Source organism: Triplophysa rosa, linkage group LG7 (assembly GCF_024868665.1).
Source record: "Triplophysa rosa linkage group LG7, Trosa_1v2, whole genome shotgun sequence".
Classification (NCBI taxonomy): domain Eukaryota; kingdom Metazoa; phylum Chordata; class Actinopteri; order Cypriniformes; family Nemacheilidae; genus Triplophysa; species Triplophysa rosa.
Genome location: NC_079896.1, coordinates 26,598,714 through 26,615,639, shown reverse-complemented (window position 1 = coordinate 26,615,639; position 16,926 = coordinate 26,598,714). Strand labels below are relative to the sequence as shown.

The 16,926-nt window shown below is 39.2% G+C and overlaps 3 protein-coding genes across 7 annotated transcripts in view; all 3 read left to right on the top strand.

The window, feature by feature from the left end:
- The first annotated feature begins 1,672 nt into the window (after positions 1-1,672).
- On the top strand, positions 1,673-9,329 carry lnpk (lunapark, ER junction formation factor). Of its 4 annotated transcripts, none has more exons than XM_057337487.1 (14): positions 1,673-1,736; positions 2,137-2,185; positions 2,279-2,320; positions 2,980-3,167; positions 3,258-3,316; positions 3,460-3,500; positions 3,609-3,692; positions 3,781-3,832; positions 3,912-4,103; positions 4,188-4,293; positions 4,430-4,500; positions 4,598-4,762; positions 4,984-5,061; positions 7,696-9,329. In XM_057337487.1, the coding sequence occupies exons 2-14, from the start codon at positions 2,159-2,161 to the stop codon at positions 7,896-7,898; spliced, it is 1,308 nt and encodes a 435-aa protein (XP_057193470.1). In that variant the 5' UTR covers positions 1,673-1,736; positions 2,137-2,158; the 3' UTR covers positions 7,899-9,329. The 4 variants fall into 4 exon arrangements, with proteins under 4 accessions (XP_057193470.1, XP_057193469.1, XP_057193468.1 ...); XM_057337486.1 differs by lacking the exon at positions 1,673-1,736 and adding an exon at positions 1,759-2,023 and having other exon boundaries at positions 3,781-3,826; XM_057337485.1 differs by lacking the exon at positions 1,673-1,736 and adding an exon at positions 1,759-2,023.
- A 107-nt stretch (positions 9,330-9,436) lies between these two features.
- atp5mc3b (ATP synthase membrane subunit c locus 3b) lies at positions 9,437-11,626 on the top strand. 2 transcript variants are annotated; one of them, XM_057337491.1, is made up of 5 exons: positions 9,437-9,514; positions 9,722-9,809; positions 10,433-10,510; positions 10,950-11,140; positions 11,332-11,626. In XM_057337491.1, the coding sequence occupies exons 2-5, from the start codon at positions 9,771-9,773 to the stop codon at positions 11,444-11,446; spliced, it is 423 nt and encodes a 140-aa protein (XP_057193474.1). In that variant the 5' UTR covers positions 9,437-9,514; positions 9,722-9,770; the 3' UTR covers positions 11,447-11,626. The 2 variants fall into 2 exon arrangements, with proteins under 2 accessions (XP_057193474.1, XP_057193475.1); XM_057337492.1 differs by having other exon boundaries at positions 9,485-9,509.
- Positions 11,627-11,750: 124 nt separating this feature from the next.
- Positions 11,751-16,926, top strand: part of chrna1 (cholinergic receptor, nicotinic, alpha 1 (muscle)) — a 6,189-nt gene continuing 1,013 nt past the window's right edge. The window contains exons 1-7 of the mRNA XM_057337484.1: positions 11,751-12,793; positions 15,187-15,329; positions 15,484-15,528; positions 15,836-15,945; positions 16,024-16,219; positions 16,306-16,543; positions 16,649-16,872. Of these exons, the coding sequence (XP_057193467.1) occupies positions 12,745-12,793; positions 15,187-15,329; positions 15,484-15,528; positions 15,836-15,945; positions 16,024-16,219; positions 16,306-16,543; positions 16,649-16,872 (1,005 nt within the window). The 5' untranslated portion in view covers positions 11,751-12,744. The remainder of the gene's footprint in view (positions 12,794-15,186; positions 15,330-15,483; positions 15,529-15,835; positions 15,946-16,023; positions 16,220-16,305; positions 16,544-16,648; positions 16,873-16,926) is intronic.

The following is a 16,926-nucleotide window of genomic DNA, read 5'->3' as shown; positions in this document are numbered from 1 at the left end:
CATTTTATCAATTCTTTTGTTAACAAAAAATCATAAAAAAAACATGGTAAACGAATTTAATTAAGTTTAGCCTGTTTTGTTTTTAGTGAGAATATAATATCAATTTCTATGGTATTTAGGATATTCTTCAATTAAAATTAGTTATTTATTGATATATTTTTTAAACAGAAAACGTTTGGTCTCTTGTCTTCTCCATATCTCTTTTCTTTTTCCGTTTCTCTCCCTCTCGCCGCAATGCAGCAAGGTAGTAAATTAACTAAGAGAATCCTGTCGCTTTCCAATTTAAATGATTCGTAAACAATGCAAGCTAAATAATACATTCTGGTTAACTTGCAAAAATCGAATTCAAATTTATCATTGAGATTAGTACTGCCTTAATATTTTATGTTTCAGATTTCTTTCACTCAACAGTGCACCCTGTCAATTGCATTCAGAAAATAAAAATACAGATGATCCAAAATACAAATACGAATTTTTTCACGTTAAAACACACCAATTCTTAGCCTACTTATAAAATAATTCGGAGCAAAATGTAGAATATTTTAAAAGAAAAAAATGCATCTCAATATTACGGCTGCACTTACCACACGATGCAAAGCACGATAAAATTATAGACTAGGCTCGAAAAACGACTTAAAACATTTTTAGAATAAGAAAAATCTTTTGCACAAGTGTTAATAAAGACAGACGGTCCTCACACGGAGCTTCCCTATGCAACAGAGCGCGTGGGAAGGAAAGAGAGGGGCCAATATCACCTCGCGCCCGCATCGCGTCTCATCTGTGATACCCAATGAAGGGCGCGCGAGGCTCGTAAAACGACTTTACAACCTTAGCTGTAAATCAGCTATTGAGCTGGGAAACGCTTGGAAACCGCAGATTTTCTACAGAACACTGGCGTTGCCAGCTAACCGTTTGCATTCTTAAATAAGAGAACAGAAACACATGGCAAAATATGATCATTAATAGCTTCCATCTAAGTTACAGATGAAAGCACAAGTCAGTAAACTAGCGATTATGCTTGTAACTTAAATTTGATTATTTGGTTTAATTAAAAATGCATTGCTGTAGATGCTCATTATAAATATGTATATGTTATACACGTGTACAACTTGTACAAAACTTGATGTCACGCAGTCAGCCTCCTTTTCATTTTTTTCTTGTATAGGCTATCCATTATAAAAAAATACCGCGTTGCTTTTATGTTCCCATATGCCTCATAAACCGTAGTCTACAAACACGATTATAGCATTTACATTGTATTTAAATTAAACACTTGTACAACTTTATACAAAACTATTCTTCACACAGTCAGCCTCTTTTTCAATTTTGTATATTCATTAGCCTATTATAAAATACTACGTGGCTTTTATGTTCCCATATGCTGTAAAAACCGTAGCCCGCAAACAAGATTATAGCATTTACATTGTTTTTATTCAGAAGCTTTATTTCAAAGTGACTAACAAATGATTAAGAACAGATGATATAAATATAGGTACATTTAGGGAAGATCTACACGCCCCCTTTAGTCCCTTTAGAGTAAAAAATTGTCATTAAAAATATAAAACGGATCCAGACACTACATTAAGTTTTACTGCATGGATAAAATGCTCATTATATCTACTGTTTGGGACTTTTAAACAGTGCGCCACGGGCTTTTATTTTAAAGCTTCCGAAAACCCGTAGTTACGTCAGCGTCACACGCTCAGACAGGTTCCGCCAGGTCCAGCGTTGTACAGGCAAGTGTTTTTATCTAATAGTGAGGTTCACAACAATAAGGCAGTAAGCATGGTGTAAAATCACAGAAGTTAAAGGCGTGTTTTATTTGGGGTTTTATTGCGGTTTTTGACAGGAGAGTGTAGCCGCTAGTGGGGGTGTTTCTGCACAGTTTCTCTAATAGAATCGAATTGTTTTCTATTTCCCAGCCGAACTGTTAGATCACTGAAATGTTTTTCATTCTTAAATATTCATTTGATGTTTTATTTTCTATCCCGTGATAAAGTGGTCTATATGCTAAGTGAATGAGGTTTGTTTTCGCATGTTTGTGCAGATGATGATATGTGTGTAGTAGACAGAAGTTACAGCAGTGTGTGTGTGTGCGCGTGAGCCTCATTACATGGGTTTGGTTTCTTCTTTAAGGTGTGGACTTGCATATTTGACGATGGGAGCCATAATATCACGGTGGAAGGTGACTATTGCTCAATCGTTCATTTCTCCATGTTGTCTTATATTTCTGTATTCTCTTCCTATAAATAATAATGTCAAATCTGTGCTTCTACAGTCGAAGCCTTCCACTGTGGAACTTCTCGAGTCGCTTGATAAGGTGAGTTCTGACCTTTCAGATCCACAGACATTGTGACCTTATCACAGTGCAGTAATAATCATCTCAACCATGGCCCTGGCTGTATTCCCCCCTCCTCTCTCTGAAACTCTCAATGCTTTACTGCTGGCTCTCCTCCCAAACCTCTGTGTGTCTGGAGACGCTATTGACAGGACCATCTGTTCTCTGGATTGCTGCGGTTGACCTTAACTGTCCAGTAGTGGTCACTGCTTTGGTTAGAGTGAGCTGCAGCAATGCACTTTGCCTTGCCAGAGGGCTTTGCATTTTATTTCACACAGCACTTTTCATCTGTAACCGAAAGAGTTTACGTTCAGCGGTTCAGAGTGTTTATGTGTTGTGCATTGGCGGGGTATTTGGCTCATAGATTTATGCTCAGTATAGGGCTTTAAAATGCCATGTCTGCTGTTTCCGTCACCATTTTAGCACAGATTTAAATTGTGAGTTATATACAACACATAATAGTAGTAACATATACAGGAAAGTAAAGATATGTAATAATGGTCATGTTGACTCTTAAAACTTCTGAGATTTGATGTTACCACATAAAGCATATTTTTAGGTTGTGTGAAAGCATTTAACTTTACAAGGCACTTGACAATATGAATTCTAATGCAATTTTTTATTGTGACATGAATCCGTAGGATGTTAAGGACCTTGAGGAGTTTCGTGCGAAGAACCAGCGTTTGTTGAAGTTGTGGGTCGGCCGACTTCTCTTCTACTCATCTGCTCTGTATCTGATCACTTGCGTGTGTGTGTATTACCTTTACTTCCCTGAGCAGTGGAGCGCTCGAATCATCACTGCCCTGCCTTTACTCTTCTTTCCAGCACTGTGAGTATAACCCATAATCCATAATGATGATTGTGTATCGTGCTATACCCAAATCTCATGTTTTTGATTGTCTTTTTTCTCTTTTCATAGTGTGTTGCTGCTGAGAAAGTTGCTCATCTTCCTCTTCTCTAAACGCACAGAAAGAAACAGTAAGCTCTCGACACGTTATTTCTTTTTTCTTTGTCTGTCCCAGCCAATGGTGTTTTGTGCCTCAGATGAGTTTCATTACACAGAGTGATTGGCTAGTTGATTTAGCGAATTTTTCATATGGCTCCATATATCTCTGTTTCAGATGAAAAGTTAGAGGATTTAAAAATGCAAAAACGAAAAATAGTAAGTGTGATCTGGAAAGCGCGAACTCAACTGTCTGATGTTATCAAATTCACATTGCCTGTATGGTTTTTTGTATTCCATGAAACAAATGAAATATGTTTTTGTCAGCTTGAGGAGGTGATGGAAACGGAGACCTACAAAAATGCTAAACTCATACTGGAGAGATTTGACCCAGAGTCTAAAAGGAAAGCAGTAAGTGTAATAGTGTGTAAAATAAATCAAACTTGAATGTGACTTTAGATGCATGCTGGGATTTATTCTCAATGGCTTGTTTTAACAGGAAGCTGAAGCCACTCCGGTCAGACCCCATATGACCCCTCGACCAGGTCAAGGTTTGTCTTGGATTTTGTTTTAGGATTGGAGTGTGTTTGTCCTCAAGCATAATGTGTGCGTCACTCTCATTGTCTCCAGATCTACGACAGCGCCATGTTGCCATGGCTACTCCGGGACCGTTGCCAATGACTCCAGGAGCCACACCCCTCCGCACCGCCCCAGGCGGGCCTCCAGAGAAAGGGGGGGCGGGGCCTGTGACCAGCCCTCCCAATACGCCACAACAAATGATGAGACAAAGCATGAGTCCATACTCACCAGGACCGGGATCAGGTTTGAAACAAGCACACACACGGGCATAGATGAGTACATGTACAGTTTCTACATTGTGAGATGATAAAGTGTTGATAATGTCAGGTATGCGTCCCCCTGGACCACCTCTTGCTCGGCCCATTCTCCCTCGAGAACGCACCTCTGTGGACAGAGTCATTGAGTATTTGGTTGGAGATGGACCTCAGAACAGGTAACACACTGGACCGCTGGAACAACCGTTTCTTTAAATGTCGGTATTGGACAATGTCATATCGAATGTGAAAATAGAATGTTTCGTGTCCTTCCTCTCTTCGTAAACCTATCGTTTGCCCTTTCATTCTTTTCAGATATGCATTGATTTGCCAGCAGTGTTTTTCACACAATGGTATGGCTTTAAAGGAAGAATTTGAATATATAGGTAAGAGCCTGACAGAACACGTGACTCCAAACACAAGTCGAGTGCTTCTTTGCCTGAGAAATGGCCTATTTTGAAATTGTAATATTTTCTGTTTCAGCATTCCGTTGCGCATACTGTTATTTCATGAACCCGGCGAGAAAGACCCGCCCCCAGGCCCCCAGACTCCCAGAGTTCAGCTTCGAGCGCCGACTCCGCTCCGAATCTCCCAAAATGCAGTCATCCGCCGCCACAGATACGCCAGAGGACATCGACGCTCCTGAAGGTATTTCATAGTCATAATCAAGACCCTGTAAACTCACGTGTCATCTTGTCGTGTCATCTGTCAATCATTCCTCAAACTCTAGCTGGCCACACCCAAACAAAGTTTTAATGACGTATGCAGTCATACCAAAGCTTGTGTTTGTTTGTTTCGTATTTTACAACCGACAGTATGTGTGAGTGTGTATGTATGTGCTGTTTGATGATATTTATGTGTTTTTGTAGTGGCGGCCCGTTCCACTCGTGTTTCACACTCTGGCACCCCCTGGAGTAAAGTTCATAGTGTCAGCAGAACTCACTCAGGTCCCAGAACCTACACACACACACACACACTGCATGACGCTTTGGTTCTCTTATATTTGTAATTACTCCGGGTAACAATAATTACAGCAATCATTTACAATTTACAGACCTCAAACATATAAGTACAAAACACATAATGACTTGCTAATCATAACCAGGCCAGAAGGTGAGTTTTGTGAATTGCTCAGAGGTGGACAGTAACGAAGTAAATTTACCTGAGTACTGTACTTAAGTACACTTTTTGAGTATCTGTACTTTACTTGAGTATTATTTTTTCTGAGTACTTGTACTTTAACTTCACTACATTTGAAAGACAAATATCATACTTTTTACTCCACTACATTTATAAAAAGGTCCAAAAGTAGAAAATGGTTTCTATGCAGCGGGTTTTCCTGTGTGCGCAATTTATCTGGCTTGCGATCTGCCAGGACCTTTTACTGTTGCCAAGTATTTCAGATTTTCTATGCTCGCCGTTTTCCGGCAAGCTTTGAATGGCCATTTGGCAGATTTTTAACGGAAATCTGGCAACTCTGGGATCTTCCCCGCTAAACTAATGTAAACGTAGGCGCTGCTACACCATTGATAGTGCTCTAAAAAGACAAATAGAACATTAAAAGACGAAAAAGGCACATGTTAAAGTGTGGTGTAATCATCTGTGGGTTACGATCAGTCAAAGAGCGTAGAAACATTGTCATGAAAATGATCGGCATAACGGCTAAACGGTAAATAAGCATCACATACACCTTGAGCTACGCGTGTGTGTTAACTTCTGATCTGCTGCTATATCATTTAAAGCGATTTGGAAAATGAATGATGTTTTTACTGAAGTAACTATAGTTGTATTCTTGTTGAAATAAAAACAATAGAACCCTGCCCAAAATACAACATAAAATGTAATGGATTTAATGGTTATAATGGGAATTGTACTATGGATACTTGTTGTCTACTTGTATGTGATGGATTCTATTGGTGGGATGGTAAATCCTATTGGAATAAAACCCAAAACACACTACAAAGAGGAATTTAATTTAAAAATCTCATTCTAATTCAAAAATTCATTGTTTTTTTCAGCAGGGATGGTATTTGCAGTAAAACCACAGTATCAACATATTTACCATTTTCTATATATAGGAACCATACTCCAATTAATAATCTTTAGTAAAACCACAGCAACTAAACATATAATGAACATAGTTCATTATACTAGCTATAGTTTACAGTATGTTTGTAGTTAAATTATGGTAATACAAATGGTAATAAATCCAACAAACACATGGCTTCTACACTTTACTATTTACAAGAACCTTACTACTTACTGGTAAATTGCTGCTAAAACTGGTTAAGGGAATATACAAAATAAAAGAACACTGCTCATAAATACATAGGCCTAGGAGGCTAATGAGGATAATTAGGCTAAATGATCATACAGGATTATATCTAAACTAAACATATGTGTGCTAAACATATAAAGCTCTTAAAGGAGTTGCTCACTGCAAATTTTTCCCCCATTGACTTCCATAGTAGGAATAAAAACTACTATGGAAAGTCAATGGGGGCAAATTTTGAAGTGAACTAATCCTTTAATACAACTGATACTGTGAGCTACTCGGTGTATTCAGTAGGTTGCTTCAGAGGCATAAGGTATACGACAATAAAACAATGCACAACTGACATAAAGGAAATTTACTTTTAATACTTAAGTACGTTTAAAAGCACGTACTTCTGTACTTTTACTTAAGTAAGAATCTGTCTTTACAACTTTTACTTGTAGTGGAGTAATATTTGACCAGTAGTATCTGTACTTTCACTCAAGTAAGGAAGTTGTGTACTTCGTCCACCTCTGAATTGCTCTATTGATAATTGGTGAAAATGGTATTCACATGTGTGATTTCAGCTCTGTGTTGTGTATGTCTTAAAGGAAAAATCCTGCATTTTGGGCATTCATATTAATTTATGCTATATATACAAATAAAAAAGTTTTTAAAGGATGCTTTGTGGTACAACACAGTTGTCTACATTGTATATTATTTATAATGTGTTGAATGTCTAAAATGCTGAATATTCCCACTGTTCTGATCTTATATTCAAACTGAGCATGTCCACCATCCTGACCAGTTTATACGTATGATGATCTGCTTATCTACAGTCTTGATCATGCATTTTTTATTCTTTTAAACTGTTTTATATTACTCAATGAACAATCCTGCCTTCTTCATTTGTAGTGTATTAACAGCCCACACACATTTACGTACAGAACAGTTCTGCTTTTCAAAGCATGATTGACACTATTATCTGTCCTGATGAAAAGACCAGCATGACCCGTCATCACTATATGTTGTGTTATCAGTGATGATGATGATCATAGGCTGCTGGGGTCCACACCACATTTCTTATCAGCATTGATCAGGACCATGCTGGTCAGCCAACATCAGCAGCTAGGTTTTGTTGGTAAACAGCAGGTTTAATGCCGGTCTACCAAATAGATCAGCATCAAACCAGCACTAACAACCATTAACCAGCCTGGACCAGCAATGGAGATGAAGGCCGGTCTAAGCTGGTCTGTTTATATTTATGTAATGCTAATTTAGTTAATGCTGCTCTTGCCCCTGTCACCACTTGTTTGTTTATTTACAGATGACATGGAAAAAACGACATCCACTGAACCTCAAGACCCCACCGTTGGACATGCTCCTGTCGATCACGAGCCGGGCACAGAAATGGCAAACGCCCGACGCAGTCCCTCCCCATCAGAGGACGCCCAGCTGAAAGAAGAAGAGGCTGCGATTGGGGAGGAGCAGCAGAAAGAGGAGTCGAACTTAAATCTGTCTGAATGTTGAGATCTCACTTCTTCTGTTTATGACTTTGTTCTCTGGTGTTCGTGTTCGTTTACATTTGTATAATTCTATTGGCTGCCTAGAACTTTTACAGATCATTTATTTATGTATTGTTTGAGCGCCGCCTTTAGATACAGTACAGCACGCTAAATATAGTATCTCATTACATTATGTAATAGAGATTATGTGATATGTGACCCACAGTGTCAACATCAACCAGTCAGATACATTTGCATGGTTTTGTGGGTGTTATACACAAAACAAACTACAGCTGCAAAAAAGTCAGAAGGTTGAAAGTTAGTATCGTTTTGTTAAGTGTTAACATTCAATATTACAGAGTTAATAGGAACAAACATGTAGCAGGGTCATTTTGACAAGAGTTTTGTTTTCTTTAAGGTTTGTTTACAGAATCACTCAGTGATATAGTAAAAAAATACACTCTTTGCCAAAAGTGTTATGTTATTTTGATTTTTAGATATTTATTGGTTTTGTTTTATTTGTATTTTGGCCAATGGTTTGTTGGTTGGTTTGTATAATTCAATTGTCTTGTGCCTTTCTGGTTAGGAACTTGCTGCACTGATAGGCTTTTACAAAATGTGACAAAAGAATGAGATGTTTCTCATGCTTTGGATGTTTTCTGTGTTGATAGAAGTTAACGCTTAATAAGTAAATGAATGTGACAACATTTATTCATAAATATAAAGTCTGAATAATGTTTTCTAGAGGGTCTCAGCTCAACAGGAACACATCAATTTCATGTGCTTGTGAACTGGAAGTATTGATTTGTCTCAGGTTGTCTGTGCACGTGTCTGTTGAATTGACAGAATTTTGCGTGTGCATGTAAAACCCAATAAACATTTGTTTTTCTACTGCATGATTCATGAAACGTTGTGATGCAAAAAGCAAGCTTCACTGTCAAATTTAAAACATATTTCTTATACTGATGTCTCAGCAATTATTATTTTATTACCCTCCAGGGAATGAAAAGGAAAGGTCAGGAAAATTCTACTGGATTTAATGGTTATAATGGGAACGTTCTTGGATTCTATGGAATCTAATGGTCTCTGAATGGGTCACTGCTGGTAATGTCTTGGGTTCTATTGGTGGGACGTTATCTGGTGGGTGGGAACCAACAATAAAATCAAACTTCTACTGAAAAAAATACCAATAAAATAAAGAGTTTTTGTTTCATTTTAATGATTTGTAATGGAAACCATCAGAATTGTTATTGTTTTATTCAGCAGGGTACATAAAGCTTACCATCATGCCAATGAAAATACTGACGCTACTCACGTTTAAACAAACAAACATTTATAATACTACAACTTGTGGTATTGAGTTTCAGAGCAATGACCATTGTGTATATTATTTACTGTACGTTGTTTGTTCGTTTTATCTACTTTTTTTCTACACGCATCTAGTAAAACCTGTAGATCTGCATGTATCATTAAAACTTTTATATGAAAAGTTGAATACATTATTTGTCGTTGTGTCTGTTTTAAATAAAGCACTATTGAATGACCTTCAGCGCGTCACACGGGCATCCGGGTACTTCATTAAAGAGAGGGTCGCGCATGCGCAGCACCTCCTCAGCGGTTCGACCTCTGCAGCCGGGTAAGGTAAGGCGAGCTAAACCGGAGCCGGTGAAGCGAAATCATCACAATCTTCAACCATCATTACAGTTTTGATTCATTAACGTGCATCCTTCGGGTTATTTCATATTCTACTGATAAAATTGTCCTCGCGAGAGAAGCTATTTAGTGTCAGTCAGCGTTCCGAACGGCCTGATATTGCATTGACCTTAAACTGTCGGCTTTTCTCCACAGAGACAGACGCGGGTTTATTCCTCACCTCACTCAGCGAGCTCAAATAATCATGTACGCCTGTGCGAAGTTCGTGTCCACACCCGCCTTGGTGAGTATGACTTATTTAAAGGATTAAATGCGATGGAAATGCGCAGCTGAGGGATTCCGCTTTCTTATAACTCATTAGGCCTGGTGCGCTTGACTTGACGTTGACTGTATACGCGATGCTGAGCATCAAAACCAAGCCTCTCTATCCCATAATTAAATTGTCATTGTGTTAAAAATGTCATTGGATAGCTAATAGTTGCTAATGCTAATCCGAACTGCTATTCAAGTAAAGTCAAGGTCATACAAATCTGACAGCAAACCCTTGTGTTTCGTTGTCAGCCGAGATGTTGAACATAAAGCAAAGTTCTATTAAATGGTTCAATTCGAGCTTTAGGAGAAAAGTTTGTCATTGCTCACGTCCTTGTGTATTGGTGTCCTCAGACTGTGGAGTGGACACAGACTTTGTTCAAACATGTTTAGGTGTTTTTGATAATCATAATGACATTTGATAAATGCTTGTCAAATGCTGAACGCTACATGTATGTGTTATGCTTGGCATGAATTAAAAACAGTTGGATGTAATGGCACTCTCTTAATTCAAGTGTTTAGTGCTGTACAGAATGACAGTGAGGTTTTTTTTACACTTCTCAAGTGTTAATCTGGTGTGTGTTTGTGGTTTTTCAGGTCCGCTCTGGCTCAAGGGCTCTGTACAGACCACTGTCTGCCTCTGTGCTCTCCAGGCCAGATGTCAACTCTGCAGAGGTGAGGCCAGGGCTGATTTGTAAACAAAATTTCATATTTGTGTGTTAACTGCTTGTAAAAAGTGTTAAGGGCTTTCATAAATGCATTTTTGCAGGCGCTTTATCCAAAGCCGCTTGTAGACTTTATCAGTATGAATGTGTTGTGTGGGATTGGAACCCATGATCTTTTCATCTGCTACTGCAATGCTCTACCAGTTGAGCTTCAGGAACTACAGGTGTATTATGAAATTGTTGCATAAAACTGCACCTTTTCAAATGCATCATCCTTATCTCGTGTCCATGCAGCCCCTCTTGGTAGAGCGATGTGTTGGCAGTGCGAAGGTTATTGGTTTGATTCTCGGAGGTCACACATACTGATCAAATGTGTAGCTTGGATGCAGTTGCATCTTGGAGCATCGCTGTGTGTAGTTTGGTATTCATTTTGATTCGTGTTGTTCTAGGCCAGCCCAGCCTTCCTGCCACAGTCCGCCCTTTCCCAGGTCGCAGTCCGGGGTTTCCAGACAAGCGCAGTAAGCCGTGATATCGACACAGCTGCCAAGTTCATCGGTGCTGGTGCTGCTACTGTGGGAGTGGCTGGTTCTGGTGCTGGAATCGGAACCGTGTTCGGCAGCCTCATTATCGGATATGCCAGGTAGACTGGACCTCTGATTTGACTTGTGAATCTAATAACAAATGGTTTTACCCAGAGCACGGTTGGGATCGCCTTTGAATGCCTTTTAGATGATATGACCATGTTGCAAAGTTAACATTTGACATCTTCAGATTAGGTGTATTGTGTCAGACGTTTGTTGAGCTCTGTCTTTCCATCTGTCTCGCCCGCAGGAACCCATCTCTGAAGCAGCAGTTGTTCTCATATGCTATCTTGGGGTTTGCCCTGTCTGAGGCTATGGGTCTCTTCTGTTTGATGGTGGCTTTCCTCATTCTGTTTGCCATGTAAATACTGCTCCGTCCTCCTGCAGCTGTGACGACGCGCGTTTTACACTGGCTACCAGAAGTTGTGTTGGTGTCATTCAATCTGTACATTTTCCAAGTTTTTGTTGAAGGTTGATAAGGTAAAACATGTATTGTAAAAATGTATCCAGTTACAGAATAAATACATGTATTTCACTATTTAAAATGTTTGATCGTTTTTTTGTCAGTGTGAGTGGGTGTGCTACACCAGTGACGGTTTTGCTAGTTTTCTGAAGTTACTTATTAATAGTGATACATTTTGAAATGCTGCAATCTAACCAGAATTTTACTATTGATGTCTGGTTAGTTGTGTTTCCATAAGCATTATTTCAAGTTACGTTTTAAGCTTTGTGTCTTTTATCAGTCACTGCAAAAAAGGAAAGTTTTTTTTTTTTGTGAAAAGTGAAATGGCGTATTATGAAATATCATAGGGATGCTTTTCTGTTCTTTCTACAATGTGCGTATGTTCAGAAGACCCAAGAACAAGGTTGTTTGTTAAATTGTGACATTTGATTATCTTCAAGTCACAGTTTTTCCTATTTGTTCTGTCATTTAAATATGTTTCAGTGCCATATGCAGATTTATCAATAATTCCCACTCATCCCTTGTAGTCCTATAGATAGATGCAGTTGGGTCATTAAAGGGTTTCAGCATCAATGTCTGGCCAAACTTGAAAAAGAGATTTAAAGAACTCCAGATTGCGCTTGAAACAACTCAAAGCTTGATTTTTTTTCCTCTTTGGGTTAACCATTTCATTCAAATATGTTTAGCTTGATAACCTATAAAATAATACACCATGTAAGTATAGCATACTTATAAAATACCACAAACAGCACTGACGTCAAATACATAAGAAAAAAACATTTTAATCTCATTTAGCATGCAATATCACACGATTACAATGTCCTAATTTCATCTTATTTTTCTATTAACAGACTATATTTAGCTGACGTGCACTCGCTCGGTGTATGTTGTTTCCTTTATTGGCATCCACTAAATCCATACTTTTTATTCACTCGCATTTTTTGGGGAAGTCTCGCGCTCGCTGGTCTATCAGCATGAGCGCACGAGCATGTGGAATGACATGTAGGATTTTGGTTTTAAATCAACTTTTATTGTCGGTGGTGTTAGGGACCCAAACAAATCTCAAACGGGTTTGTCTGATTCTGTTGGGCGGCGGTGACGTCACACGCAGCGAGCCCCACTCACACACGCGCTCGCGCAGCTTCAGCAGGGGTCAGTGTAGCTGTGACTGCACGGACTTCTCGCACTCATAACCTGGAGATGAATTACTATATACTGATTATTCAAATAATTTCACTGTCTCTTTTGGGTGAGTACTCACGTCTTTCTCTTAGAATTGGCTAAAAATAACATTCGTTCAGCAAGAATTTTCACCCAAACCTCTTGAGGGGAAATGTTCGTTTTCCGAAGTTGACGAACGATGCAATTGATGTAATATTGCTATTTAATAAGTTACATTCTACAGGATTTTATTTTTTTATTAGGGTTTTCTAGGGTAGGCTACTGAATGTGTTATGCGCACTATATGTCCTGTTTGATTGACAGGTGCAGGTGTGCTGTCTGTCGCTTTCATTCAAGTGGTTTGTGACTGATATAACTGCTGCATTGCTCAATGGCCTATAATCTGCCTATAGCAAGCTGTTTTAAGTAGTGTACCATAAATGTACTCCATATATGTACTCTATGGTTATAGCAATAGTAGTAATGTCTGTATTTTTTCTGTATTTAGTTTGAGCTGAATATATTCAATTCCGTTGTTTTAAAAAACAATAATAACTGTGCAAAAGTTTATTTCATTGCAAAACTAAAATTGTATTTAACAAAAGGTTTTAAAATAGATTACTTTGAATAATGAAGAAAAAGCAGAGCTCAGAAAAGATATGAACTCTTTCAAATCTGTTTAAAAAGCACGTGAGACCTGAAGATGCTTAATTAAAAAACAAGAAAACATTTCTGCACATTCTACACAAAGGGTAAACCTGAAGATGATGAAATATTAACAGACAGTTTTAATACTTTTAGCACTTTTAATAATCAATGAACTTTACTGTAAAGCTGCTTTGAATCTGTTTTGTATAAAGCGCTTGACTTTCAATCTGGTCAAATCTTGTGGAAATGAAATCAGATGATAAATATTGGCACATATTGTCTCATAATGGCACTGTATATATTTCTGTGACATAAGAAAAGAATTTATGCCAGCTCTGAATAAAAACAGAAAACACCAAAATACCCTCTACATGTTTCACAAATGTATGAGAAATAAAATATCATACTAAAACTACATTTCTAGCTTGATCATTTGCATGCAGACTTTTTGAGTTATTTTATGTTTTAACAATATTTATATTGTTTTGTTTAGAAGAGGGGGATCATGTGTCACAAACTCCAGTCTTTGGGACTGTGTTTGTCTTTGTGCATTTGTGTGTTGTGTGCACAAGTGTCACATGCAGTTGTTTGCGTCCATCAACGTTAATCCTGTGTGTGTGTGTGTGTGTGTGTGTGTGCGTGTGTGTGTGTGTGTGTGTGTGTGTGCGTGTGCGTGGGCGTGTGCGTGTGCGTGTGCGTGTGTGCGTGCGTGCGTGCGTGTGTGTGTGGGACTCGTTTCAACATGGGGACCAAAATTGAGGTCCACATGGGCACAAAAGCTTATAAATCGTACAGAACAATATTTAAAATAAATCTAAAAATGCAAAAAGTTTTCTATGATTTTTAGGTTTAGGGATAGGGGATAAAATATACAGTTTGTACAGTATAAAAATCATTACGCCTATGGACTGTCCACACGGAGATAATAAACCAGACGTGTGTGTGTGTGTGTGTGTGTGTGTGTGTGTGTGCGTGTGTGTTCATGTTTGTATATCCCGGTGGGGACCTAAACCTGAATACACACCAACACATGGGGACTCGTGTCACCGTGGGGACCAAAATTGAGGTCCTCATGGGCAAAAAAGCTAATAAATTGTACAGAACAATATTTTTTACAAATCTAAAAATGCAAAAAGTGTTCTATGATCTTTAGGTTTAGGGATAGGGTTAGGGATAGGGGATAGAATATACAGTTTGTACAGTATAAAAACATTACGCCTATGGACTGTCCCCACGGGGATAGTCAACCAAAGCCTGTGTGTGTGTGTGTGTGTGTGTTACATGTGTGTGTGTGTGTGTGTGTGTGTGTGTGTGTGTGTGTGTGTGTGTGTGTGTGTGTGTGTGTGTGTGTGTGTGTTTTAGTACAGTTCGTACGGTGTTTGTGTGTGTATAAATAAGTATATGTCAAAATAATTTTATCAAGTGTATGTTAGTACAAATCAAGTATATTTTACAATATTCATTATGTAGTAAGTATACTAATATTAATGTACTGGGAAGTGTACTACAGTATTCCAAACGTACTTTTAGTTGTATACTTGTTTAGGTGTAATGGTAGTAAACTTGTGATAGTTTACAGTGATAGCTTTCCTGTAGCTCAGTAGTTGAAGCATGGTGCTAGCAAGGTCATGGGTTCGAACCCAGAGATTCCACATACTCCGAAACATATGTTTAATGCAATGTAAGTCACTTTGGATAAAAGCATCTGCCAAATGCATAAATGCAAATTTATTTACAACTGTATTTGAGTGAACTTATAGGTATACTGATAGTTACAAGTTCAATACTTGTCTATTACAAAGATATCAGAGTGTTTGTGTGTGTGTGTTTCAGGACCAGGGCTGTGCTCAGAGGATGAGTCCAGATTAGTAAATACTTTGTTCACTGGATATAACAAGGTTGTTCGTCCTGTCAGCCATTTTAAGGATCCGGTAGTGGTTACTGTGGGACTTCAACTCATTCAACTTATCAGCGTGGTAAATCTCTCTCTCTCTCTCTCTCTCTCTCTCTCTCTCTCTCTCTCTCTCTCTCTCTATATATATATATATATACAGTATATACATTTAAATCCTACTCATTCTTTCTCTATTTCCTCCTTTTAATATCATCTTTTTGTTTTTGTATTAACAGGATGAAGTGAATCAGATCGTCACCAGTAATGTTCGGTTAAAGCAGGTGTGGTTTTCTGTGTCAGAATAAGACCTCGATGTAAATGTTTACTCTGGACATGTGATCGAATCGGTGGTTCTTGATTTCAGTTCCGGAGAACCACATCGCTGCACTTTTTAGATGTCTTACTTTTGAACTAAACCTGATTCGAAACATCAGCACATATAGGCCGAGAGCCCAAAGAACTGATGAGACATTCGAAAGGTGCAGCGCGCTGCTCTCCCAAGACCCGAATTTGGGAACCCCACTTATCTATATGCTGTCAGGAATCATGTTCGCATGCGTTTTGTCTCTCTCTCTTTCTCATATTCAGCAATGGAAGGACATGAATCTGCTGTGGAATCCTGATGATTATGGTGGCATCAAAAAGATCAGGATTCCGTCCACTGACATCTGGAAACCTGATTTAGTTCTTTACAACAAGTATGTCAGTCTGCGTGGGTTTAGAAATGAAACAGGCGTGCATCTTACGTGACATCATCTATGCGTGTGTGTTCACAGTGCTGACGGAGACTTCGCCATCGTCCACGAGACAAAGGTCTTGTTAGAGCACACGGGTGTTATAACGTGGACTCCTCCGGCCATCTTCAAGAGCTACTGTGAGATCGTCGTCCTTCACTTCCCTTTCGACCTGCAGAACTGCAGCATGAAACTTGGAACGTGGACATACGACGGCAACCTGGTCATCATCAACCCGGTAACCATGACGACATGACTATTTTACACGTCTGTGTGTGTTTTTAAGCGGGTGTACTACAGTGACCCGCGTGTTTGCGTCTGCAGGACAGTGACAGGCCAGATCTCAGTAACTTCATGGAGAGTGGAGAATGGGTGATGAAGGATTACAAGAGCTGGAAACACTGGGTGTATTACGCCTGCTGTCCGGATACGCCCTACCTGGACATCACCTATCACTTCCTCCTGCTCCGCCTCCCGCTGTACTTCATCGTGAACGTCATCATCCCCTGCATGCTGTTCTCGTTCCTCACCGGCCTCGTGTTCTATCTGCCAACAGACTCGGGTAACTGGATGTGTCTTAGTACAAATATACTGTAAGCAGCCTGGCAAGTGCTCTAGCATTACGGCAATGATTTGGCTCTTTTTAAGGTGTCGTGTGTTTGTGTAGGTGAGAAGATGACCCTCAGCATCTCCGTCCTGCTTTCGCTCACCGTGTTCTTGCTGGTTATCGTGGAGTTGATCCCGTCCACGTCCAGCGCCGTTCCGCTCATTGGCAAATACATGCTCTTCACCATGATCTTCGTCATTGCGTCCATCATCATCACCGTGATTGTCATCAACACACATCACCGCTCGCCCAGCACACACACAATGCCCGCTTGGGTCCGCAAGGTATAGCTGACGTGACAGATGTCGTCAATAACCAGCGGCATTAAAGACTGTGAC